The sequence below is a fragment of the Perissodus microlepis genome, chromosome 20, assembly GCF_051167445.1.
Source record: "Perissodus microlepis isolate ML-2025 ecotype Zambia chromosome 20, ASM5116744v1, whole genome shotgun sequence".
Classification (NCBI taxonomy): domain Eukaryota; kingdom Metazoa; phylum Chordata; class Actinopteri; order Cichliformes; family Cichlidae; genus Perissodus; species Perissodus microlepis.
Genome location: NC_140480.1, coordinates 29,486,263 through 29,513,012, shown reverse-complemented (window position 1 = coordinate 29,513,012; position 26,750 = coordinate 29,486,263). Strand labels below are relative to the sequence as shown.

The following is a 26,750-nucleotide window of genomic DNA, read 5'->3' as shown; positions in this document are numbered from 1 at the left end:
CTGCCCTGGTTTAGTCACTTTTTTTTACCTTGATGGGGATGATTGTTTAAAAAACAGATTTCTTGTTGTACTTAATAACACCTGAAACTAACAACTGAGACCATAAACTTATCAGGAAAGTGTTTGCAGAAGTTGCAGATCAGGGGAGGTGAATTCCATTTTCCCACTGACTCACATACAAATGAACTTATTGCAACCAGAATGCATTTTTAAGACATTTTTAAGACATTTTCACTTTTCACTTTTCAGACCTACAGCAATGATCACCATTCACATAGTCAAATTAACTTTGCTTTTTAATAATCTACCTCAGCTGTTTCCGCCCAGATCTTGTGAAGGGAACTTGAAGAAAAAGGCATCTAAGGAGGACATCAGTTTCACCAGAACACATCAAACAAACTTTATGTTAGATGAAAATCACAAGTAAGAACCAAACAGCGTTTTGCAGCCCGTTTTTCTGTTTTTTGATTTGTGTGTGTGTGTGCGTGTGTCCTCGGTGCCAGCCCATTTCTCCTGTGGAGCCAGTGCAGCTGACTTCACTCAGCAATCAGCACAGTGTTTGAAAGCTGTAGAGAAGAGCTAGCCAGCCCCAGTGGGCCTGTTTCAGTAGTGCAGTGAATGTCTCCAGCTAGACAAGCAATATGCCTTTCACTGAGTGATCCTTTTTTCCAGCATTTAGCATTTGGTGTTGCCTTTCTTTTGTTCATATTTTATATGACACACATACACTATATGCAAAGAAGTATTATGCCTCTTGATCTTTGAATTCAACTGTTTTTCGGTCCCATAACTGCTGTTGCATAAATTCAGTCACCTACTCATGTAATCTGCCTTTACAAACATTTGTGAGCGAATGGGTCGTTCTAAAGAGCTTACTGACACTTTTATTGTTATTCCCTTCATCTGGAAGCCCTTTCCAGGAACATAACACTTGGGTAGAACTCCAAGTACCACGTCTGGACACTGGTCATCTAATATTATCCTGACTGTCAAGGTGGTGGTGGAAGCATCATTTTATGAGGGTACTGCTCAGCAACAGGGAGAGGGAGACTTGCCAGATCTCCGCAGCCAAATACAGAGGTTACTACATAAAACCTGCTTAAAATCTACTTTAAAGTATTGCTGTAAGCAGCAGTGAAGGTCAGGTGTGGTCTCCCTGAACTAGAAATAACAGACTAACTACTGATAATCCAATGGATTTAGTTGAGGGTTGAATCTGATTGAGTAATTGAGGGATGGTGCACACTCCCAGGAAAGCAACTGGACACTTCATAAAATATACCTTAGATTGTCAACCATAATATTAACAATAAACATCATGCTGAGTCCAATAAAACATTAAACTTGGGAATGAGAACATAAACTCATCAGTAAAGTGTTTACTGAGGGTACAGACCGAGCGAGCCGAACCCTGCTTACCCATTCACCTACATGTAACTGGACTTCTTTTGTGATCAAAGGTGTCGCTTCCCTGGTAGTCATTAGATAAAAAGTGCATGTTAAGAAGAGAGTGCTTTGGAACAATTAGAGCAGCCACATACTGAATCCACTGAATATAATCTCCCTCAAAGCATCTTTTACACATTTCTTTAAACTGCAGTAAAGACCAGGCCTATATCATAGGCCACAAACGCCTTAAATAATGAGATTTGTTCATACTTGGTTAAAAAGGCTTAGAAAGTGGGGAACAAACTGCGGGATGGGCCTGACTTCACTTTAACTCATAGTGCATTGCATTGTTCACATGAAAATTTCCACAAATAGCCAAGTAACGAATGGAAAAAGAGAGCTTAGACATTTAGTACCTCCTCTCTCACCTCCTCATAGCTGACCAATCACTGAAAGAGGCTGGTTATAAAGAAATATTCAATCAGTGGCTTTAGAAACACATAGACGTTTTTTTTTTTAACAGTGTAGAGGTTTCAGAAGTAATCCAATGTGCAGTTTGAACACTACATAAATCCAGCTAATGTCATTTTATAAAGTTCTTACACTCCGAAAAGACATCAGAGCTTTCAGTTGTCTGGATTAAAATCTGATAAACATATCCTTTAGTTGTTTTAAAGAAGCTGTACTAAGAGGGATCTGCGTAAAGCCATCACCCAATGAGTCATTGACTAAGGTAGAGGAATCTCATAATTAAGGCCTCATTAAAGCTACACAGCCCAACTATGTTGGTTTACAGGGCAGACAGGAACCTCAGAGATTCACAATGGGGCCTTTCATAATACCTCACTTAGGGGAAAAGAGAAAAAGCAGTTGCTCTTAGCATTTGGGCAGATGTAATTGCAATCACTCAGCTTGTCTGATGCTGATAATGGGGCGATGGGAAATTCCTGTCAGAGTCGTGGCGCAGGCTGGTTTCGCAACCACTTTGGCAGGCTCCGTGTTCCACTGCGGGGCAGCGAATGCGTTACGGCATGCTCGCATAGCTGTCATTAAACACATTTTGAAAAAAAAAAAACATAAGACAATCAAAACTCACAAGTGTGTGCCACTCTCCTGCTTCTTGAGCAATGAAAAGGCAAATATTATATCGTCTGTCATCCCTGCACAGTTAAACCTGTTGACAGACTACAGCTTATGAAAAAATGGAAAGTGAGTATGCTGCAGCAATCCCACTCACATAATACACTCAATAAATCCTGGCTGTGTTATTTTCAGCGTCTTTATTCCTCTTGACTGGTAGAAAATTAAATTGTGGGGGAATAAGAACAAATATTACGTGGTACCTAAAAATGTTGGTCAGCTCATTTCTAAATAAAAATGTAATGTTTGTTTTCCAAATTTTGGGTGTGCTTCTTCAGCAAGCAGCTTATTCCTGTCTGAAATGTGTGCTACAGTAGGTGTCTGGAATAGCACATGGGTGCGACGTTCTTGTGGTCGGTCCTTGGGTACAGTATGTGACAGTTGGCATGTCAGCAATGCTTCTTTGAGAAGCCTCTGTTATAAGATGTTCATGCAGTGATGCTAACAACCTCATTTCACTGGCTGGACGTGCATTTGTGGCTCGTGAGACCACCCAAGAAACAATATGCTCGTATCAAAGCTTTTTAATAAGCACGGCAAGAGTAGCAATAAAGACCTGATTTATCAGGATGTTGTGAGGGACAGCAGCTATCTAGTTTCAATTAAACTGGACACTCGAGGAAAACAAAACATGTGAAAAGTAGCCTGGACAAAACAGCCATTATATTTAGCTCTCAGGGGGGCATTAACCTGAATGTTGTGTAGTGTCTTTGGCAGTTTTAGCAGGTAGGTAAATGCAGCCGTTTACTTGGCAGACTGCCATATTGCTTGCAGAGGTATTTGAAATATTTCGAGTATTTTACAATTCAAATAAAGGCACAGAGGCATGAAAAGCTTTGTTGTATTGCAGAGAAATAAAATACAAATTCTGATAATGAATTTCTGAAATGAAGATATTGATAATTTTCCTCACATCTTAAGCAATCAATGACTATAATCTTGTAAGGAGATGTTTAAATTATGTGCAGACACCACGTGGCAACATTTTAAAGAGTTTTATTTCAATTTACAGAATATTTTAATTAAAAAATAGTAAAGTTATCTTTTAATTCTGTGGTTTCCTGTATAGATTATGGCATTAACTGTGGATCTCAAACATAAATATCAAATTTCAATGCTTCCCAAACTTACTAATATATCAGTTATGATAAATTACAAACATGTATTTGTCAAGAAAATCATAAAATACAATAAAAATATTTAAGGTTTGTAAAAGATAAAACATAGGGGACTGTATAAAAAATCATAGTTCATCCAAACATTGTTCTACGTAATCTTTAAAAAGCTTTAAAAACACAATATTTTACAGGGAAACTGGAGTATATTAATTTCCTTATACACTAACTGACCTATAAATGTATTGCATTGACCATTCCAGGTGTAAACATGAAGCAGAAGAATGGTTGCTAGAAAGTGAGATAAAAAATGGCAAAAAGAGTGAGCCTTTGACTGACAATGGTGGTACTAAGGTGCTCGTGACATGACATTAAAAACTAATTATTTTATTGGCATTTGTCGCAAACAATATGGACACATATCCAGGTGGTGGAAAAGGAGTATCCACACAAGGTGGATGAGATCACAAACTTTTAACTTCTTCCCTCTCAGATGAGTTGAAGATAAAAATGCTCAGCAGTATTTGCAAAACTCTTCTTTCTATAGTCTAAAAGGCTAGGAGTCAACCACAGACTGTATATGAAATATGGATGTAGTCAGGCACTGGTTTCGAAAGACCCATTTTGACAGTCAAGTTTTTACCATCACCAATAGAAACTGACTATGCTGCACATGAATCTGTTGTTCTTAAGCAACTGGCATTGTTGTGTACTGGTCACCACACAGAGCGTTGCAGAACATTGTCTACATGTTTTAGCTATTTGCTGTCACCAGAGGGCAGCTTGTGCTGTTGTTGGACCTTCCGCCAACCACAGAGAAGACCAAAGTTACAACATACAAAGTGTTGAAGTGAAACTGTTACAAATGTTACAAACAATAAAAAGTGTCCACTGCAGCCACTGTTTGATCTTTAGTGGGGGGGTTTGCTATTCCTACTCTTTCTTCACTCCCTTTCCTTTTTTCGGCCAATCAGCATTCTGCTTATCTGTTACATGCTGATGGCTTTTCTCAAGGACTCCAGTCAAGCATACACAAAATCCTTCACTCAGTGTAGCAATATACCTGCACAAATGGACATGAACTATGAATTGGTAGTATGAATTCCCGTTTCAGCAAATAAGAATACGCTGCATAATCCTCCTTACTTTTTCAACAAAAAAAAAAAAGTTTATTCATATATATCACCTGAATTTAGCAATTGAGAACAAATATCTGGAAATTGCTTACAGAAGTCATAGAATAAGAGAGCGGAAGACCATTCTCAGACATACTTCTTTGGCAAAAAAATTTAGTTGCCCCCCTGCTGGCCATCGATAGAATGCAGTTTAAGGTACGTTGTAGTACTTTCATTTCTTAAACATCCATTTTTTATATACAGTCTATGGTATTAAATTGGTGACGTTTAGCCACAGGGATGTTAGCATTTGTTAACTGGCACTAAAATGATGTCATAAACAAAACTGTGGGACAAGTCAAATTACCATCTGAAAAGATCAGGAATCACAGATGAAATTAGCTTACATTTTATTCTGGAGCAAACAGTTAATTTCATGGCATTATTGTTCAAATATTTAACTCAAAAATTATAAATGTCAGCATCACGTATTGGCTGTAGAGGAAAAGCCAGAGGATCAGCAAAATTTGTGGGACTGTGGGTCTGTGGGACTCTATACAACTAATCCATCCTTTCACCGTTGAATATTTCAGTCTTAACTGATGCTAAAATGGCTAAAAATGCAGCAACAGTTATGATACAATACCACATGAGGCCTGTCTACTGAGCATATTTTAACTGTCCAGTGTACTCAAGGAGTCTATGTACCATATAATATAATAAAACTGGATTTTAATCCAACAAAATTATAGTTCATGAGTGTTTAGACAATAGATAGAAAAGACAAAAACATGAATGTCAATATACATTAAATGCACAAATTTACTATTTTGTGTTCCCTAGCTCTTTCAACCACTATAGAGAACATAAAAAAAAATCTTGGTTTACTGCAAAGATCTTCAACAACCATGAAAAATATACTGTAACAAACATATTCTCCATTTTATTTTCAGGTTATTCTATCTGTGAAGCAACATGCGTCCAAGTTCCTGGGGGGGGGAGGTGGAAGTGCGCTGTGAGAAACAAACTCAGTCCATGAGTGCTTCACACTGTCCTTTCACTGACTTTCATCTGACAAGCAGTCAAGTCAATGTCAGCCTTACATCCTTCCTTCAAGCCTCCCCTGTGGTTTGGTCCTGTGTGGCGGTGCTCATAAGCAGTCCATTGAAAGAAAATAAAAAAATAAAAGGCAGCAGTGGACAGCTTGGAGGATGCCCTGCTTGTGTTTGAGGCTATACACCAAGCAGCATGCCCATGAAATCTGAACCGTTCTGTATTGTAATGGAAGCACCAGCTGCGTTATCCACAAATATGGAGGTGTACTGCCCAGCCTGCAGAGCAGAAACAAATAAAAAATAAATGTAGAAAGAGAGTAGAAGAGTACTTTATGTCTTACTCTTGTGTGTCCCTGAGCTCACCTGCAGCTCCAGCAGTCCCTGCACGCTGACAGTGAATATCTTGCTGTTACTTTCCAAGCCAACGATCATCTCCAGTGAACTGCAATCAGATTAAAAAATAACATTTCTGAGTAATTTTCAAACATGTCAAAGCTGCATTCTTTAAAACCCCATAAACTTCATCCAAGTGTAAAAGGCCTTATATTAAAGGGATAGTTAGTCATTGGCCAAATATGCATGCTCACTTTACTGCCAAGTTTTAGATGAGAGGAATTATTCCTTTGACATAGTTTAAGGGTAAACAGGGAAACTATGTGTTGATTGTTTATGCCTATTACACATTGGCTTGCGGGGTCTATTGGTAAAATGTCAGGAAAATCAACTGCTCCAAACTAAAAAAAAAAAAAAAAACCTTGGAAAACAATCAAAATGTATTCTCCATACAAATCCTGGATCTATATTTTTGAGCCATTTGATTCCACTGATCACATAATACTCTTTAATAGTATTCAAAATGCTGCCATGTGCCACACGTTCCATGGCAAACCAGTAGCTGACGCAAACTGAGAACTTCACCATCAAAGTAAAAGTTGTGCCAATATTGCAAAGAGTGAAACTTTTACTTTGAAGGGGAACAGTCCTTGTTTCTGGACTGCAGGCACTCTTCATAGTTTCACGACCTCTTGGCAAGTAAATGGCAATTATTTGCAGATAAGTCAGCATCTTCATGCAAAACACTGGTGACCATAGCAACCTGCTAGGAAACAAAGCAACCGCAAACAGGTTTTTGGTGCCACACCATATACCTCTTTGTGACCATTTTTCCCCAGGGGTTGCCACCAACCTCCAGCATCTTCTCGCCAACTGGTTGGGAAATATGTATTTTTCATTCGTGAATTGCGCATGCCATATGGCTGCTGTCCAGCCTTTAGGCCTGTATTATTCAAGTCTTAGCTAGCTTCTTGTGGCAGCTTCAGAATCCATGATACAGTTGTTTGAATAATCTCAATCTTCTTGTTTGACTCTCAGAAAGAAAAGAGCATAAAGACGAGTTTGACCCAAAGGTCAAACTTTTCCTTGAGCAACTGAGCACTCTCAGAGGCTGCACAGATGGCTGTAACATAGCTGCAGCCTTTAACCACACAGTGAAAGCACTGGCTCCTGTTTAGTGGAAAATGATACATTTTTATGGCAAATCAATCATGTTGGCCTTCCCTCCAACTGCCATCACAATGAGCCTCATTTCACATTCTCTGCATTTTCATGAGTGGGAGGGCGAGACTGGCTGGGGCTTTGGCTCAAAAAAGCAAAAGCCAAGCACTCTTTTGGGTTAAGTAACCCATCATAATAATATTATTTATGCATTCCCCTCATTGTACCACACTGAAAGGGAGGCTGTGGAGCTCTGCACAGTCCAGGGGAGACTTCAGGGAACAATTCATTTCAACAGCTTTCACTGACTTTATGTAAATAGAAATTTTGAAACACTGGAAAGAACTTGGATTTGGTATGGTTTTGTAAAAACATAAAATAAAATAAATGCCCTTCAGGCCCACCCTATCTGATGCTTCATTATTTGCCTTGCACATCCCAAACTAGAGCAGTTCTCTGCTGTGCTGTTGTATGTAACAGGCTGCCTGCAGTGTCAAAGGTGAGTCTATAAAGATTAGTTAGGCGACAAGGACAAGGCCTCTAAATGAGAGGACATTTCCTTTTAGAGACCTGCTCTGTTTTTATACAGGAAATGCCAAACTGGTTCCACACAAAGTGTAACAGACAACCCCTTTTACAGCTCGTAACTTCTGGTGAAAGTTAAGGAAGCATTAAACACCACTAAAATATGACTGTGAGAGGAGAAAAGCCAAACGTAAATTGACAAAACAAGAATCTCAAGAATGCAAAGGATGACTGTAGTAATATTGAAACCTACTCAAGATTGATTTTATTTGTGATTGGTGGCGATATTATTCACTAACGTGCCAAAACTACGTTGTAACAAAGATTAGGTGCATAATTGAGGGGATTTGGGGGTGAGTTTGTAGGAGACTGAGCTTCAGGATATTTAACAACCTTACAGGATACATACGTGTATCTGTGGCAGAGGGATTCGATGCAGATCAACACCCGAATATTGTCCCTGGCCTTAAGCTGGCTCTTGCTCCTCTTCACCTCATTATGATCTGTAAAATGGTCAGTGATCAAATAAGATAGGACAGCAAGAGTTACAAAAGTAGCTAAAACATCAAAAAAGAGTTTATAAGGTTAGAACAGGCTAAAATACAAGACAAAGACGAAACAGCATAGGTCAATAAGGTTAAAACTACACTAGAAACAAGAAAAAACTCTTAACATTTCAAGATTGAAGTGCAAAGGTTATGAAAAAAGGAAACTTTACAAGAAAAAAAGTGTAAATTTGTGGGGATGTGATTTTTGCTTGTGAACGTGTTACTTTAATCTTTTCCTTTGACATTTTACCCCCATTTTTTTTCTTTCAACAGATGTAATATGTCATTTCAATAAAAAAATGATCATTGCATAAAGGATTACCAAGATTTAAGTTATCCTTTATATGTAGGAGTCTTAAAGGTATAAATCTTAAACTGAATTTCGATAGCCTTCAGTGTTAGTGATAGACTGACATGCACCCCGCCTTTCAACCTATGACAGCTGGGAAAGGCTGCCGTGCTCTGCAACCCTAAGTTGGATAAATGGTTAAGAAAATGGGCCTCACAGTATGTATATATATATCCTGTAATCACCTTCTTAATTATAAACAGGCAATTAAATGACTGGATTTCCACACATAAGGGTTCAAATCAACTTTTATAAATTAACTTTTTAGGGATTTATAGTTGCAATGATACATCAGTTTAGTCTAGTGTTACGGTTTCAGCCACACTATTTACTGTAGCTCAAACATTTCCCACTACTCCTAATTTAGACATTAAACAAACGGTGGATTAATGGTGAAGTGGTGACGCATTTATTACAAGCTAACACCAATTCTTAAAAACCCATCTATAATACAAAGCCAAGGATCATTTCTTTCATGTCTGACAATGGGCCAGATTTCAAACATTCAAGGATCAGAAGATGATAAAATGACAATGAAGTGGTCAAACGAATGAGACGCTACTTTTTATTTGCACTGGACATAAAATCATATCGCAGCTTCTTATGGCACGAGAAGTGGTTCGTCAAACAAACAGAGCTTGTTTGGGTGTTCTGTAAACAGTTGTTTCTCTGCTAAGCTGCTCAGAGAGTCTCTGCTTCAGCAAGGTTTCAATGATCTGTGATTTTAAACCCTGTAATCCCCAGTGTTTCCAAACTGATAGGGAGTCAAATTTTTACACCTTTACCTTGAATGTATAAAATTATGTATACATATATATATGTGTGTGTGTGTGTGTGTGTGTGTATGAACTTGATTAGAATCAAGGCTTCTTTTCTTATCACAAAACTGTGATAAGTTTAACTGTTTTAACAAAGCCAACAAAAGCATGAAGAGGAGAATGGAAGCATGCCCTCACTCCTTAGTGGAGGTCTAATCATCCAAAAAGAGGGCCAAGACCTATCTGGGTGGACTATTAGTGAGCAGGGGCTTTAAGGCTTTGCTATATGTACAGTAATAAGCTTTATAGGAAAGTTACTGTGATTTACCAATATGGACATTAGCAGAGAACTGGTAGATCCCTGTGATGGGAGCTGTGAACCTCCCAGTCGACTGGTCCATTCCCGACCCTCTGAGGAAAGCTCCTTTAGCAGGCGGCTGGAAGCACAGGAAAAAAAAAGATTGATAATGGATATGTTTTATGGCAACAGTATACAGGACCACGAAATAAAAGCCCAGCTACAGAGCACTAAGTATGTCTTCTGTGTGTGCTTCCAGGGCACTTTAGCCGAAACAATCTTACAGCCACTGCCCGTTCTCATCTCTGTGGCACAGTTATGACAGAACTGCTTCCATGGCTCATTTATGCACAAGGTGTTGCATGGATTATGGCATTAATGAGACAAGGCTGTTCCATTTTTCACATGGAGGTTTACTGATGTGAAGGAGCATAAGCTATTTTCGCCTGTTCCCTTATCCATATGGGGTCGCCACGATGGGTAGTAACACATGTTTGATTTGGCAGATTTTTTTCTTTACTCTTCCTGATGCAACCTCAAAGGAATTTGTGTCTCCTCCCCAGATCAAACCAGGGATTTTTCACTCGTTACACGAACGTGCAGCTACTAAACCTAAATGCTGATGTAGCATGGGAACGCTGAGGACCAGGCAGGAGGAGAATAGCAAATCAAAGTGATAAATAGGAGATTGCTGGTAGGAGTGGGGACTGCTCCCGGCCATCTTGATAGACTGTGAACTGTGTTCCCCATATGGGCTGGATTGATTCATCCACTTTTTTGGCAGGAATTTAAAACACGCCTAACTGGCAGTGACTATTGGTTATTTTACCCGCCCTTTATATACCACTGTTTAGTAATTATTAATATTTGGGTTCTAATGCAACAGTTCCATATTTTATTTTTGGATTACTGCATAATTCCCAGTTCAAAATAATTTATCTTACACTGGGCCTTAGTCCAGCAGCCCCCCAGTTCATTGTTTGAAACAAGCTTTTTCAGCACTTTCAATTCAATTTTACTTATATAGCGCCAAATCACAACAACAGTCACCTCAAAGTTCTTTATATTTTACAGTAGACCCTACAATAATACATAGAGAGAAAAACCCAACCATCATATGAACTTCTATGAGCAAGCACTTTGGTGACAGTGGGAAGGAAAAACTCCCTTTTAACAGGAAGAAACATCCAGCAGCACCAGGCTCAGGGAGGGGCGGCCATGTGCCACAATCAGTTGGAGAGAGAAAAGGAAGACAGGACACTTCTACTTTAAGACCACCATCCCTTTAAACCAAAGTTCTTCTGATTGGCTGCTGCTCATAAACAAGTTTGCTGTTTGTGGCTTCTATAGTTTTTTTGTTTTGTTTTATGTGTGTACAAATATTTGCATTAAAAAATGTTAGAAATTTTTAAAAGAGCACACATTGTGTTATCCCTGAGCACATGCAGCGCATGAGTTAAAGTTTATCACATTTAACACATGGAGTCTAAACCATGAGTCTCTAATAAATAGGGCCCCTGGACTCAGACCTTATTTTTATCCTTTGCCTCATTGTGTGCCTCTATAGTTCTGACTCTGCAAAAATATTAAAACTTTCCAAAGCCATAGTAACACGTCTTCACTAACATAGCTCTGTGTTTGCATGTTTAATAGTGTGCAGAGCCCAATGCACCCTCCTCCAGTCTTGTCAGCTAGTCCTAACTGGGCATAGTTCTTCCACTACAGCATGCTGTTTCAAACAGTGTCTATTTCTGTCCTCTCCACACTTTATTCCAAGTCTGAGACAGAGTGCCTTTTGTAAGCTGCCCAGAGAGTGATGTGTAGAATAGAAAAAGCTGATATTTTTGACCAAAGAGGCAGTCTGAGTCTTGGAGTGGCACTGCATGCTTTGCCAGTGCCAGTTACCAGTGAGGGGATGATCCCCTCATAATTCTCCCACATGCAAAGTAAGCAGTGATTAGCAAACACTTACTCTTTCAGGGTTACGACAGAGAAACAAAATGTGAAACCCTGCAGAGGATGGTTAGCCAAAACTTTCGTTTTTCAGCCGCAAGCAGGGAACAAAGCTGGACCGATTCATAAACATTTACTCGGCTTCAAACAAACTTACTGTCTGAAAGTTCTGGAGCTCCACCAGAGTCTTCTTGTCGACCACTACGGGTCCCTTGAGCTTGCAGTGGAAAGCTTCTTCTATTCTGCGGTACGAGGTCATCCCCTCCAGGGTGAGGATGGTTGTAGGTAGCTGGCTGGGGCTGATTTGTCTGTCCAAGGCTGCTGTTCGCCTCTCTGTAGCCTCTGACAGAAACATGCCCAGCACACAGTGACTCAAGAGGATTTTTTTAACTATTCTCTCTGGATTATATTGTAATTTAAAAAAAGGTGTATAACTGTAAGATGAAGAAAAGAACAACCTCCCAAGAATAAATGGATTGGGACAAAAAATCAACAGGCTTCTACCTTTAATCATCTCTTTGAACTCCTGCAGGAGAACTTCCTGAGTTACTTGAGCCCCGGGAGAGCCAGGAGGACCCTGGGGACCTGGAGGACCTGGAGGACCGGGTGGGCCTGGCTAATGGAAGACAGAGACACAAAAAATAATCATGTATCCAACTTAGCATAAAAATTTTGCACATAAAATGGCTTAAAGTGAACATTTTTGAATAACTGTAGGACAAATAGCCTATCTTCTGGGTTTACCAGTGGTCGTTTGCGTTTGCGACATTTTCCAGGAAAGTTTCCAACGGGTCGTTTCACAAAGTCCATCCATGATCCCAGTGGATCCACCCTCTGGTGATCAGAACCCTGCACCAGAACAGAAGTCTGTATAAATTATTAGCGCAACATGAGTGTCGACTCATAACGTCATGATTGCAATCCACGCACGCCCTCCGTCAAGATTTCAAGTCAGACAAACCTTTAAAAAGTTTATTCAATTTATATAATAATCATATATTTTATAGTCATTTTGGTCAAACAGGGAAATGTCTTTCTTTCTGTCTCTCTTGCTCAGTCAACTGCAAAGCTTCTCAACTGCCCATCAGTCACCATCGTCCTCCGAAAGCTTTACCTTGTGCTTATTTTTTCATTCCAGATAATTCACTCGTGTGCCACGTCACTTCTTATTTTGCCCAACAGGCTGGAATGAATGTAAACAAACTTTGTTAAGAGTAGTTGGTTTTTTTTCTTTTCAGCACATGAAAATTTCCATGAGCACCCTGGTGAAAAATGAGTCTGCCTGTCTATGTGTAATGTCGATTCTGTGGACCGCAAGCCTCAATTACTGTAGTTTATAACAACATGTCAAAGTGGCCAACACTTTCCCCCTCACTAAAAGACAAACCAGTATTTTTTTTTATTAATACTGCTCATTAGATCTAATGATGGAAAATTTAATAAGTAAGATGGCATGAATATAGTATATAAACAAAGGGTTGTGTGTTTTCCAATCAGGGTGTATGTTCTCAAATAACTAATTGGTAAGAAACTGCTGTTTAGGTGAGTGAGATCTCACGGGGGAGATAAGAAAGAAAGAAGTCCTCTGGATGAAACGTTTTTATACGTAGTGCTACAACTTGCTTGTTTTCATTTTGCTATAAAATGTGAGGCTGAATGACTTCCAATCACAGCAAGCTCACAAACTTACCCTAACCCTTCCCCAAATGTCAAGAGTCTTCAGCTGAGATGGAAGAGGAGATAAAGACGAGCCATGAAGGTGAGCTGTCTGAAATGGAATTTGTTTAGGTTTGGCAGCGGGACACGGATCACTTATCTGCTAAACCAACATGCCCCTTTCTTCACCATTAAAGACTTGCATCTTGTTCCACCGCAACAGAGTAAATCCTTGTGTGTCTTTTTGTTAGGCTGGAATAAAAAACTGTTTCATGTTTGGGGATTTGCAGCACACACACACACCGCTTTTCACTCTCTGATTTTCTCTTTTCTCTGACATCAGGCAAAATAAACCACTTAACAGGCGCTGCATGTCAAACTGATCTTTGTTTTTGTTGCGATTTTGAGGCTTGGAGACAGATAAAAGGGATTGATTTGGGCAAGAATACCTTTACACTACTCACTCAGTACGGTTTCCAAAAAACTGGACGCCAAGTTATTTTATGATATTCGTTAACATAACAATACTATAAGCTTTTAAGCAAAGGTTTAACAAAATGTGCTTTTTTGCTAAAATATAGATGACGAGATTGATACTACTTTTATTTCCATCTCCTAAATATGAAGCAAACACCACTGGCTTGTTAGTTTATTTTAGCACGAAGACTGAAAACAGAGGGAAACAGTTAATCCAACACTTCAAAAGTAAGAAAATCCAGCAGCTCTCAAGCTCACTGATTCACTGCCAGCTCATAAATAAATAAATAAATACATTTTTATTTATATAGCACCTTTCAAGACACATAAGATTACAAGTCATAAAAAGATTTAAAAAGAGAAAATAAAATAGGCAAAAAATTAACCAAAAGCAGTTTTAAAAAGGTGAGTTTTGAGTTGTTTTTTAAAAACAGCTACTGAGTCCGCAGTTCTTAATGTTTGGGGGAGAGAGTTCCACAGTCTCGGGGCCACAGTGGCAAAAGCTCTATCCCCCTTAGTCCTCCTCTTAGTATTTTTTAAAGCAAGTAAGCCCTGATCAGATGACCTCAAAGACCTGCTAGGGACATAGGGCTGTAGCAGATCAAAGATGTAGGCTGGTGCCAGTCCGTGCACAGCTCTGTAGGTTAAGACCAGGATCTTAAAATTGACTCTAAATTTAACAGGAAGCCAGTGTAACTGAGATAACAACGGTGTCACATGTGAGTACTTGGAGGATTTTGTCAAAAGCCTAGCTGCAGCGTTTTGCACAACCTGCAGACGATCCAGAGAACCTTTGCTTAGACACTTAAACAGCGAATTACAATAATCCAAGCGTGGCAAAATAAATGCATGTATAGCAATCTCGAGTTCAGAGCGAGATAAAATCGGGCTTAGCTTAGCCACATTTCTTAAATGATAAAAACAAGCCCGAACCAGAGATTTCACATGCCCATCCAATGTGAGACTCGAGTCAAAGGTGACACCTAAATTCCTGATCGAGGATTTAACATAGAGTGAGAGAGGACCAAGGGCTTTCACTATCTGCAATAAAAATCTATCAGGGGCGCATACAAGGACTTCGGTTTTCCCCTCGTTGAGTTGGAGGAAATTTGCAGCCATCCAACGTTTGATCAAATCTAAGCAATCATTCAGACGCTGAAGCTTAGATAAATCCTCGGGCATAAAAGAAACGTACAACTGAATATCATCAGCATAACAGTGATAAGAAATGTCCTCAAAAGAGCCCATTATATGCTGGAGGGGGAGAAGATATATTAAAAACAATAAAGGCCCCAAAACTGACCCTTGAGGGACACCATAAGTAAGGGAGGTAGAGGATGACCTAAAATCGGAGACTGCCACAGAAAAGGATCGGTGATGGAGATAAGAGGAGAACCACTCTAATGCAGTTCCAGATACACCAACCCAATTTTTCAGCCTTTCAATGAGGATGTGATGGTCAACTGTGTCGAAAGCTGATGTGAGGTCCAACATGAGTAGAACAGAGCATTTTCCTGCATCATTATTCATCAAGACCTATGAACCTATGAACGTGTCACATTATTTTCAATGTGCATGGTTCAGGCAGTTTTAGTATCTGAGCCCAGTATTGGAACCAATCAGCTAGTCTCAAATATTTTGGGGCTCTGAATGAATAGAGATGGAAAACAAATGAAAACCTAAATTGTTTACAGACAATAGGCAACGGCCTTCCGAGCTCTGTATCCAGATTTTACCTTTACTCAACTACAGGCTGCTCAAATGTGACTGGTGGCTATTACTCGAACCTAATACAGACTAACAAACATGCTCATATTTGGATGTCTGTTTATAGAGATTATTCTGCACCTAAACAAATGGTTTTATTCCTAGACTGAAAAGTGAAAACAAACCTTACGTTGACCTTAGAGGGATAAAAAAGAATCCAAAAATAGGACGCAAGTCTCGGTTCAATTCTGCTTCATCTATATAAAATATGAAACAAATTACAAACAATCCTCCCAAGGAACTTTATATTGTCAAGTGAAGATCCTACTATAATGGAAAGACGCGCAAGAGAGAGAGACAGCACGCCCCTGGCAACAGTGGGAAGGAAAAACTCCCTTTTAACAGGAAGCAACCTCTAGCAGGAACACGCTCAGGTTGGAGGGGGCAGCCGTCAGTCGCACTGACAGTGACAGATTTATGCCATTGTCTCCTAACATCCATCCAGTCCCCACGGTATTTTTTTTTATTTAACAAAAAGCAAGCAAACAAAAAACATGATTTCTATAAATTATTTCATCTCTGCCCTCCAGTAGACTGGTAACCAGTCTAGGGTGTACCCCACTTGTCACCTTATGACAGCTGGAAAGGCTCCAGTGCTTAAAAAAACAAATATAACTGAGCTTAACAGGTCCTGGACTTTCTGATAGAGCCAGATTATATCTTTCCAGTCTATATACTATGCTATGTTAACCACCTGCTGGCTGTAAGTTTGATTTATAAATCTGTCAAACTCTCAACAACAAAACAATATTAATGTAACATACCAGCTCTGTGAGCTTGGATAAATACTATAAATCAACATGCTGACGCTGGCGCTGTAGACAACTCAGTACAATCTGAAACAGACCCACAATGAGATGATGAGGCGAACCGGCAGGCTCTCAATTGAGAAAAAGTAAACACTTAACATTTGTTCTTGGTCAGTGTCAAAGATATAAAACTGTTAATTTGGCCCACACATGTGCCCGGTAATTACACCTCTTATCATTGCCAGGAAATCAGCCATGCTCTGAGCTTGGCATCCTCTTTAATACACACCATTGCAATTAAACCATTAAACCCTTGCCCTGAAGGATTTTCTGTGCTCAAAGAAGAAAGGCTTTGACCACGGTAATTATAACCTTCATTTCTAAGCTAAAATATAACTGCAAATCACTGTATAAATAATTTAATCATCAACTTTAGAAACTTTTTTCTATAAAATATACTGTGCTCTCTTTGTGTCTGTTTCTACTGTCAGTAAAGTGCATCACTTGCCAAAAATTGTCTGATTCATTGCATGCAGCTGGGTGTATGTCTCAACCGAGAACTTCAAAGACTCCACACATGCAGACATGAAAACCATATTGCTGTATGACAAAGAAGAACCTGTCGAAAGGCCTTCAATCCCTCACTCGCTGCTATGCTGTAAAGTAAACTATGGATTCCTTTGCATAGCTCAGTATCAGCACGTATAGGTGACGAACAAACAGGGAGTGGATCCAGATATAAGTCGTAGAGTTGATGAAGAACACCGGGGCTCTGGCTTTGATCACCGCTGATGTGTGAGTGCCTCAAAGTGGCCTCGTCTCTCAGCGGGTATGAGCACACGCCTTTCCAACGCAGACCATGAGAATGTGTCAGGTATTCTGTCTGAAGGTGGGAAACGTTAAATCTTTTAGACAGTGTTTACCCTGGTCGATGATGGGGCTCTAAATCACGTCTCAATACTCAGACTCTCATCTTAAGAATGTAAAGTCTAATATCTATGGATGGATGTTAATTTAATCCATTAAATTATGATTTTAATTGTTTCTGGCAGAGAAAATATCAAATCCATCTCAGCGATTTTAAAGTTCACAAATGACTTATGACTATATCTTATTTGTTATGCAAAAAAACAATACAATTCACTCTTCTCAGTTTTCTGCACAGATTAAACAAGTTACCTTGTTTCCCCCTGCTACTATCTCTGGAGCTTAATTTCAACTTGTAGTTGTACAAGCATGAATGCATGGTCATTTGGGGATTTTAATTTGAGCAGTGTTTGGGCAGCACGGTGATGCAGTCGTTAGCAGTGTTCGCTCTGTTGCCTCACAGCAATAAGGTCCTGACTTCAACTCCAGTATCTGTCCAGGGCCTCAACCTGATGTTCTCCCTGCAGGTTTGGGTTCGGTTAATCTGTGATTCTAAAGGTGTAAATGTGAGTGCAAATCGTTGTATGTCTCTCTGGCCAGCATAAGATTGGCGAGCCGTCCAGGTTGTACCCTCCCTTTCGCTCGATGGCAGCTGGGATAGGCTACAGCCCCTCTGCGACTCTGATAAGGACAAGTGGAAGAGGCTGGATGGGGCTCCTCTTCTTCTAGAGTGGAATGATTATAGAGCATTCATCTTTAATTACTTTTAAAAAGAGGAATTGTTGCACAATTTTGACTTTGTGGTGTTCCCTAATCTAATATTCATACACTCACTTAGTGGTAATGAAGGTTCTATAAAGTCTTTTAATACGACAAGGCAAGGCCTATAACCTTTTTCATTATTGACCATGATTGACTACAACTGGTACTTTTTCTTCACCGGCATAAAAAAGATGTGTTTGACAGCACTCGTTGGACTGACCAATAGTTTATTTTTTCGCAGTGTAGGAACAAAAACCACTTGACTATGTTTAGTCTAATTTCTCTAAACAGACATCTGAATGTGCAGAAAAACAAACTGGTGCTAAAAGCTGTTCTGTTTTGTTTGTTCTTAGAATAATAGGAAAGTCTAAGCAACTTCAAATCCTAGGTGAGTACAAGTTATTCTAATGTGCCACCACTTTGCCAAGGACTGGAAGAAAACCCAAACTGTCACCCTCAGATAAGAGGAAATTGGTCAGGATATTCAGGAACAATCCAGGAACCACCAAGGCCTCAAGCCTGCCATGAATTGGAAAACGCTGGAACACCAGCGTCATGATCAACAGTGAAGCCAGTTTTGCATCATCGTGGAATGAGAAGATGCCGACTAAATAAGCAGGCCCTGCTCCAAAATGAACACCTTCAGGTTTGACCTGAAATTTGGTCACCCACACAGAAACTGACCGATTTGGCCACAATCACAAGAGGTTTGATGGGAGGAGTTAAGGTGAAGTTTTTAAACCTAAGAATACTATAGCAGCAGGCACGTAGGGTGGAGGTAGTGTCATGCTATGGTTCTGTTTTGCTGCTGTTTTGCTTTATCGAGATTTGGTAGCTATAGTTTGGCTTAGCATAAAACTGGGAAACAGAGAGAAACAGCTAACATTGCTGTGTCTTAAGATACAAAAGTTGATCTGCAAGCAACTCTAAAGCTCATTCATTAATGCATAATTTGATCTTGTATTATAAAACAAGACAAAATCAAAAGCCTGGCTAGCTGTGCTTCCTGTCTCTAGTCATCAGCTTGAGCTAAGCGACCCAGCTCTAAATGGCAGAGAGAAAGAAATCCTGTAATTTATATTTCATAATATTGTTAAGTAAAGCTTGTCAGTGTTTTAGGATTAAGAATAAAAATACATGTTTTCAGTGTATGTGTTACCATTATGTAAGTGTTAAAGCTGATGCATTAGTTATTTATAGAGAAATGAGAAAGAGGCAACTTTTCTGATTTCATCAAAAAGTAAGTGTTCATTTTGCATGAGAGCAATTTTTAAAATATCTTTATTCTTTTCTATTCCTTTTTCAAATTGGTAGTTTTTACTGCTTCATGATCAAAATCTTTAACAGAGTGAAGTAAAAAGCACAATAGTTGCTTCTTAAACCGAATAAAGTTGAGTACGAAGCAAACAAACTTCAAATACTGAAGTGAAACTGCTTAAATATCGTGCAGTACTTATTATTTGAGCAAATATACCAAATCATTTTCCACTGCTTGTGCCTGGCATCCATGGCTTACCATAAGAGTGAAGATAGATGGTTTTATTAACCCGCAGCATGGTGAGTTTAGAGCTTTTGGATCAATTAGTGGATCAGTTGTGATGATTGTTGATCATTCGCAGAAGCCTATAAGATTTTATTATCCACAGAAGACTGACCTGGGCCTGCACAAATAAATCTTCTACGTACGCCGCTTTAAATATGTTTGTCATGTAGTTTGGGGAAAATTAAGTAGAATTTATTTGAAGCAATAAAACGGGAAATATTTCCCTGGGGCAGCGTGCCACCAAAAACACAAACACAACTGTTAAAACATGTCTCTGGGGCTGCAACCAGATACTGAAACTCTACTCTTCTGCAGGCAGCTCCTGAATTCTTCCGTGTGCGTACAGCCAAACTTATCTTATTTTCACTTCTATCTTATCTGTTTTTCTACCTGCTCGTACACACTCGACAACATGAAACATTTTGCTGATGATAAAAGTGTTGCGCATGCAGGTTTAAGGTTGGACAGGATGATTAAGAGTCATCTCTAATCCCTTGTTTTTACATCCCTGCACTGCTCCCTGTGCAGTCATCCATGCATGGGTGGAAGGGCCTTACGCTGGGCCAACACCGCCCCAGAAGGCAGGGATCCCCAGGCTGTGTGGGACGAGGGGATCCTGCTAACCTGCGTGCATCTCAGTTGTCATGCACCCGCCCACGTGTTCCCCACCGCTGCGCTTCACAGACACAGATTGATTCGAAGATTTATCACTGAAGAGGTAAATACAGTTAAGCATGCAATGTTGACTCGGCTCTCTGCACACTGTGTTATTACTCAATTGACAAACACAGTGTGCAAAACATAATTACTCTATCGCAGGGGCATATTTGGAAGTGTAAATTAAATGTAGTTATTATTTAATGATAAGGTCAAACATTCTTCTCATAATATGTCCTGATCTTTTTTCTAACTGCCTCTTTGTTGTCCCAACAAAGTTGCACTTCTAGCATACGAGAGAAAGTGAATAAATTTGTGTTTATGCTCAAGACAATCTCAGCTTCCTCTTCATATAAAAAGCAATCTAAGCTGAAAGACACTTTGATCGTTGTGTCACATCTGTTTTGTGTACAAATTATAGCTTTGAAATTGGAAGTGAGTGCTCATTTTCCCTGTGGTAGGTAAAATGAGCTGTTGAAAAGCATTACCTATGCTGTGCCATCACAGATCACAGTTTGCCACTTCACAGTAAAAACTCATGAGATCTTCCTCTTTTTACATGATTCCAATATTGTTCTGGACTATGTTATATAACCACATACTAGGAACGCTCCTGGTGACTAATTTACAAGTCACTTGAATGCAAGAAAAGAGTCCAAATTTAGCAAAACTGAATCTGTCCAAGGAGCAATCCGGCCATGTTCTGCCCTTTATCCAGTTTTCGGTCGTTGGGGCAGCAGTCTAGGTAGACAAGCCCAGACCTCCCTCTCCCAGCCACTTCTCCCAGCTCATCCGAGGGAACATCAAGACATTCCCAAGCCCGCTGAGAGATATAATCCCTCCAGTGTGTCCTCGGTTTCTAGCTAGCATTAACACAAGCTAACATTGACCCGGGTAGTCATTATATTCAAGGTACAATAAACAATAAGTAGAGTGGTTGCTCCTCCACATCGAAAAGAGCCAATTGAGGGTGTTTGGACATCTGACTAGGATGCCCCCTGGAAATTTGAGGCAGACTCAGGACGCGCTTGGGAATGTCTCGGTGTCCCCCTGAATGAGCTGGAGAAGGTGGCTGGGGTGAGGGAAGTCTGAGCTTCTCTGCTGAGACTGCTGTCCCCACAAATCAAACCCAGATAAGCAGCAGAGAATGGATGGATGGATGGATGGATGGATGGATGGATGGATGGATGGATAATAAATCAGCTAATCAAACCTGAAGAAATACACAGCACTAATACTTTGCCTCTTCCTCACTCATATCGGAGTGCGCTGTATATGCATCTACATTATTGGTTCTCAGTAAAATCATGCCATGATTAATGACCTTTGCAGTTGGGTTTTTTTTAAGCCACAGTTGATGAATTTACTGCTGAAGTTCTGGATATAGCAGTTACAGAAACATGACCAACTCATGATAAGAATCAGGCAAGATTAAGGGATTTTTATATAAATCCAGCATCAACCTGAAGCTGCAGACAAAATCCAAATAAAACAGCCGCTCTGTGTCTGGGAGGTGAAAACACAACAGTGTGGTTTATTTTACTGCCCAAGTTCAGATGTAACGCAAAACAGTGTTTGTTATTTGTTTCTTTTTCCCTCTGTTTTATGACTCCATTAGGTTAAATAAGCATAACCTTTTTGACTGTCTGACAGGCTGAAACTAGAGTTTACTGTGGACTCTTCACACCAACGGTGGGAGGTGTGTGTTCTCACAGTGGCCTTGTTTCCTGAGGGACTCAGTTTTGTCTCAATGTGTGGGTTGATCCAAAAGGTCCCACACGCCGCTGCATTAATCATCACTACAGATGAGAGAGAGGAAACAAAAACCCTCACCTCAGGCTAAACCCAGCCATTATTCAACACGCCAGGCGTGATGTTTGACTTGACTCCCTCCATTACAGCCATCACAGATCCCTCACTGCGCTCGGCAATGACAGATTCCTCTCATCTTTAGAGCAGGGTGCACAATAAGCCTTGTACTTTTAACGCACTGTACTAAACCTCTGAGACGTGACGGCTCGCAGAGATCACGGTTGTTTGAAATGTTCATCATCTCATTAAAAAAATTCCTCTCACAGCGTAGCTCCACACCTCACTGTTGTGATCACTTTCAAATGGAAAATCTCCAGAGGAATGCAGGGTTTGACTGCCCATTGCCAGCAGCCCACACACAGGATTGGTCAGATAGAAAACGAATGCCATCATAAGAACTGTTTCCACTGGGCACAAGGGGGAAAAAATGTAAATTTGGAGTGTAAATGTTTGGCTTGTTTGAGAATACAAATTGCTTGCCAAGACAGCTCCAATGGACGTGCTGTTTTCTCTGAGCCCTAACAGATGTGTAATAGGATAAACTAACAAACTACCCAAGACAAGCAAGTTTACCACTTTTCATGATGTGTGGCATGGTTTTTTGTTTTTTTTCTCTATACCCGCCAAAAGAAACCCAGAAAGAGTGGCACTGACAAATGCGACCTTCAATGCAACCTCTTCCACAGATGTCACGCTTAAATCTCAGGTTCTATCAGAGGTGACAGTGTTTGGCAAAGACACTGTCGGGCATAACACTGCGTCTTAAGAGTGATTATGCCATTACCCTGTGATTGTGGGAGATGAGATGAAAAGAATGTTAGAGAGGGAGGCAAAGGGGGATAATCCTCACAGAGGTGTTCCCTTTCAGGGCCCTTTCTATGGGGCTTTGTGAGGGGCTTACACGGCATGCTGCCCCAGTTTTCAGGGCCACACCGCCCCTATCGGATGTCCCAGACACAGCGGAGTCGGGGTAGGCCTGTGAATGACAGCGTCAATGGGCTGGGAAAAACATCACCACAGGTACTATAATACCTCTCCAGCTAACTTTCCCAGGAGTCACATCACTGCCTACAAGGCAATCCAAGAGCAGCAGTGTTTGTGAGGACACCCTGCTCCCTGTGGGACGAGGCAGACCAGCGAGATCCCGGTGGGGTGCAATCTTCAGCAAGATTCAGGGCTGACACAAGGTCATCCTTCATAGCTGTTGTTTTTACTGGGCGAACCAAGTCAAATAAACAGCGCCAGGCCACAACCACCTACAAAGTGTTCTTAGAGACACAAAGAAGACCTCACTGTGTGGTTTCTAGAAGAGGGGGGAAAGGAGTGGAGGTTACCGCGAGACTGGCTGGTATATAGGGCAGTGAGAGTTACATGAGAATGCCAACATAATGGGTGGGCTGAAAGCAAAACAAATAGCCTGTTGGAAAGTTTCACAAATATGCAACACCAGCAATAAACCAATAAATAACAGAGTCAAGGGCCGACTGTTGCTCCTGAAAATGGAAGTGTACCGCAGCAATGTTGTTATGTAAGTGGGATTCATTTCTAATAAAAACATTGTTCTTGTGTTGAGAGGTTTGTAAATACCTCATCTCGCTTTACTGCACCCTGAATTGTTCACATAAGCTGAAACACTGGAGGCAGGCACCCGCAGCGCACACTAATTGACGCATTGATCACCCTTTAGATGTCCACATTCCTGGCATGCCTTGGGAAGTCATCTATTTAGAGCTTCACACATTTTGGTCCGTCAAACTGTATGAGGCCTGACCTGGCAGGGCACACCTGCCCCGACCTTTGCCACACTTTATTTATCTATTTCTATACAGCCTGTGCTGACAGGTATATGTCACATATCTGCAAGGCAACCTTAAACTAATCTGAAGTCCTAAATATATATTAAAAAGAAATTGCATTGGAATGTAATACCTTGATGGTCCCACCAACTTCTTCACTGTTGGATAGAGTTGTGTTGTACGTCTCTGTATGCTGTGGAGTGGGCTCCTTTGGCCTCTTCCTCTCCTTCTTGGCATCCACTCCATCTAGAAGGACACACTGGGTCCAGAACACCGCAGCCACTACGGCCAGAGGCATAGCCCCACACCACATCTTCACAGTCTTTCAATCAGCACCTGAATCCCTGCAGAAACAACCCAAATCTTCTGGAAAAGGACCAGTCGCGTGGTTGGACGCAAGCTGAAGATGCCCACGAGGCTTACAAACACAAGAGACTGGAGGAATGCAGCTTCAGGGACTCCCTGTCCAAGAGACTGTCAGACTGACTGCTGCTCCCCTCTTGATGAGCTCTGAGCCAGCCCAGCGTTTGCAGGGGCACTGCTAAGTCTAGCCAGACTTCCAGGAGGCTTACTCAACTATGAAATGTGTCAAGCAGAATGGTCCAAGGGAATGACAGATCTGTGGAGATCTGACAGCAAATAAACCCATTAGTGAGATTTTTCACGCTTTCTGCTCTGTTGGGGGGGGTGGAGGTGCTGAAGGGGGTTGGGTTGGGGTGTTGTGGAGGGCACAGGGGGGCAAAAGAAGAGGCTGAGAGGAGGGGCGTCCAAAGCTGAGGGTGGGCTGTAGGGACTTAGAGATGGATGGCAATATTCTCTTTTCCCTCGCTCTCCCCCGCTGCTTCTTAAACTCAACAATAGAGTCCAGGCTTCAGCAGACTGGTGTGGTAGCTGGAAAAAGCTGCAATATCCACAGAAGTTGGGCTCAGATCAAAAGATGCAGATCAGCGTTCAGATCAATCTGCGTGCATCCACGGGGATGCCAAAGAGAAGACAGTTGAAGTCCTGTATTGATCTTAGCCGGCCTTATTTTCTCCTTAAAGTGGTCACTCAGGTGCTGCCTACTGACTGTCCCAACAAGTCCATGTGCAGAGATTTAGTGCCCGGTGGGTCTCTTTTTTTCTTTCTTTCTTTCTTTCTTTTTTTTTTGCCTTGCTCCGCTGCACTCCCTACCTCTCTGGTCCCAGCTGCTCCTTTGCTTTCTGACTGAGCTTACAGGAGGGCTCACAGTGGAGTTTTATCATCACCCATTCTCCCTCCCCCTGTCCTTCTCTCTCTCTCTCCACTCTTTTGACTCTCTCTATTGGCAGCCTCAGCTGATTCAGCTCTGTTTTATCTCACTTCTGAAGAGCTTCTTGGCAGACAAGTTATGGGATGTGTACAAAGTTGTCTATGCCTCAATACAGGCCTGATTTACCAAAGCTCCGAGCTAGAAGTAAAAACTAATTCATGCAACTTTTTGTGACCTTAAGGCATTATCTTGTGTAATCTGTTGTTTGAAAGTATGCCAGGGACAGAAATCTAGACTGCAGTACATACCTGTTTGTTTTACTCAGTGTTGGTGTTCAATTCTTTGAATACTCCCAGAGGAAAGGAGTAGAAATTGCATGTTTCACTAAATAATCATGGCTGATGTGAATAAATTACTGGTCTGGGTATTTCTACAATCATTCATCAAAAAGGAATTCAACCCTGCCAGATTGTTTCTAATAAATAACATGTTAGCTCATGAGTGCATACCACATACTTTATTTATTTTTTTAACTTAAAATTTTAGACTGCCGTTTCATTTGTTTGCCAATTTTACATTTTAAAGCAGTGCCACCTAGAGGTAGCGGCGTGAAATACAAACATTTACCAGTGACATCTCACTTCCTGCCTTTGTGCGAAGACGTAGCAGGAAGTTGCAGCCAAGAAGCACCAAGCTCCACAGCAGACGACAAAATCAGTCCAGGAAATACGTGATCTTAAATTCAAAATAAAAGGAAAAAGTCAGCCACATGTATCGATTTTTAACATATTTACTTTTTGTTTACAATATTGACAGTAATTTCATTCAACTAACCTTTGTTAATGCTTTACTTTTTTTAAAAATTTATTATCTTTACTCTAAATATCTATTAAATTTAAATATTTTCTGTTTTAGCTTTAGCAATTTGCTCGTGACTTCTATTTTAGACCACTGATTACTTATATCTAGCACTATTTCCACTTTTAAGATAAACCTTTATTAGTATTTTAATGTTACTTTTAGCATTCCTGTCAGTTATTTTGTTATTTTTTTGTATAACTGTTTATCTGTTGTTGTTCTAGTCATTTAATTATACTCAAAAGCTAAAAATGTGACATTTTAGTATGTGTTTAATTGTTTTTAAAATTGTATCTATTGCATGGGCTATGTATCAGTTTCTTTTAGTTATTTAAAGTTTTGTCTATAAGCTAACTTTTAATTTATTGATTCATTTTAAGCGTTTAAAGATTTTTTTTTTTAATATTTTGCTTTTTTAACTTATTTACCATTTTTTTCTGAATCCGTGAGCTATCAATGTACAGTGCTGTGAAAACGTTTTTGTCCCCTTCCTGATCTCTTATTTATTTTTATTTAAATTAAAATAAATAATAAATGTATAAACAATTAAATGTTTTTTAATGATATATTTTATTTGTTTATTTTTTTTAATATCATCAGTCAAATTTTAGTATTAAACAAAGATATCATCAGTCAAATTTTAGTATTAAACAAAGATAACCCAAGTAAATCCACAATGCAGTTTTTAAATGATGATTTTAAAAAAGCTCTCCACACCTGAAACCTACGTAATTTCTATGTGAAAAAGTAATTGATGATCCTTCTGGGGAAATATTCTGTTACATTCAAGCTTTCCGTCACATCTAGTGTAAAACCAACATGGCCTTTCGTATAAA

General features: G+C 40.1%; 1 protein-coding gene across 1 annotated transcript; it reads right to left on the bottom strand.

Moving 5' to 3' along the window:
* Positions 1-3,512: 3,512 nt before the first annotated feature.
* c1qtnf12 (C1q and TNF related 12) lies at positions 3,513-25,020 on the bottom strand. Its single transcript, XM_084917824.1, has 8 exons — positions 23,959-25,020; positions 12,484-12,588; positions 12,244-12,355; positions 11,897-12,081; positions 9,817-9,925; positions 8,243-8,336; positions 6,178-6,256; positions 3,513-6,090 (listed from the first exon to the last, which is right to left on the bottom strand). The coding sequence occupies exons 1-8, from the start codon at positions 24,136-24,138 to the stop codon at positions 5,992-5,994; spliced, it is 963 nt and encodes a 320-aa protein (XP_084773950.1). The 5' UTR covers positions 24,139-25,020; the 3' UTR covers positions 3,513-5,991.
* Positions 25,021-26,750: the final 1,730 nt, after the last annotated feature.

Coding starts and splice junctions, on each gene's coding strand:
- c1qtnf12 (XM_084917824.1), bottom strand. CDS start 24,138: ATGTGGTGTGGGGCTATGCCTCTGGCCGTAGTGGCTGCGGTGTTCTGG. Junction 9,926..11,896: donor AGCTCCAGAACTTTCAGACA/GTAAGTTTGTTT, acceptor CTGTGCTTCCAG/CCGCCTGCTAAAGGAGCTTT. Junction 6,091..6,177: donor AGGGACTGCTGGAGCTGCAG/GTGAGCTCAGGG, acceptor TCTGCTCTGCAG/GCTGGGCAGTACACCTCCAT.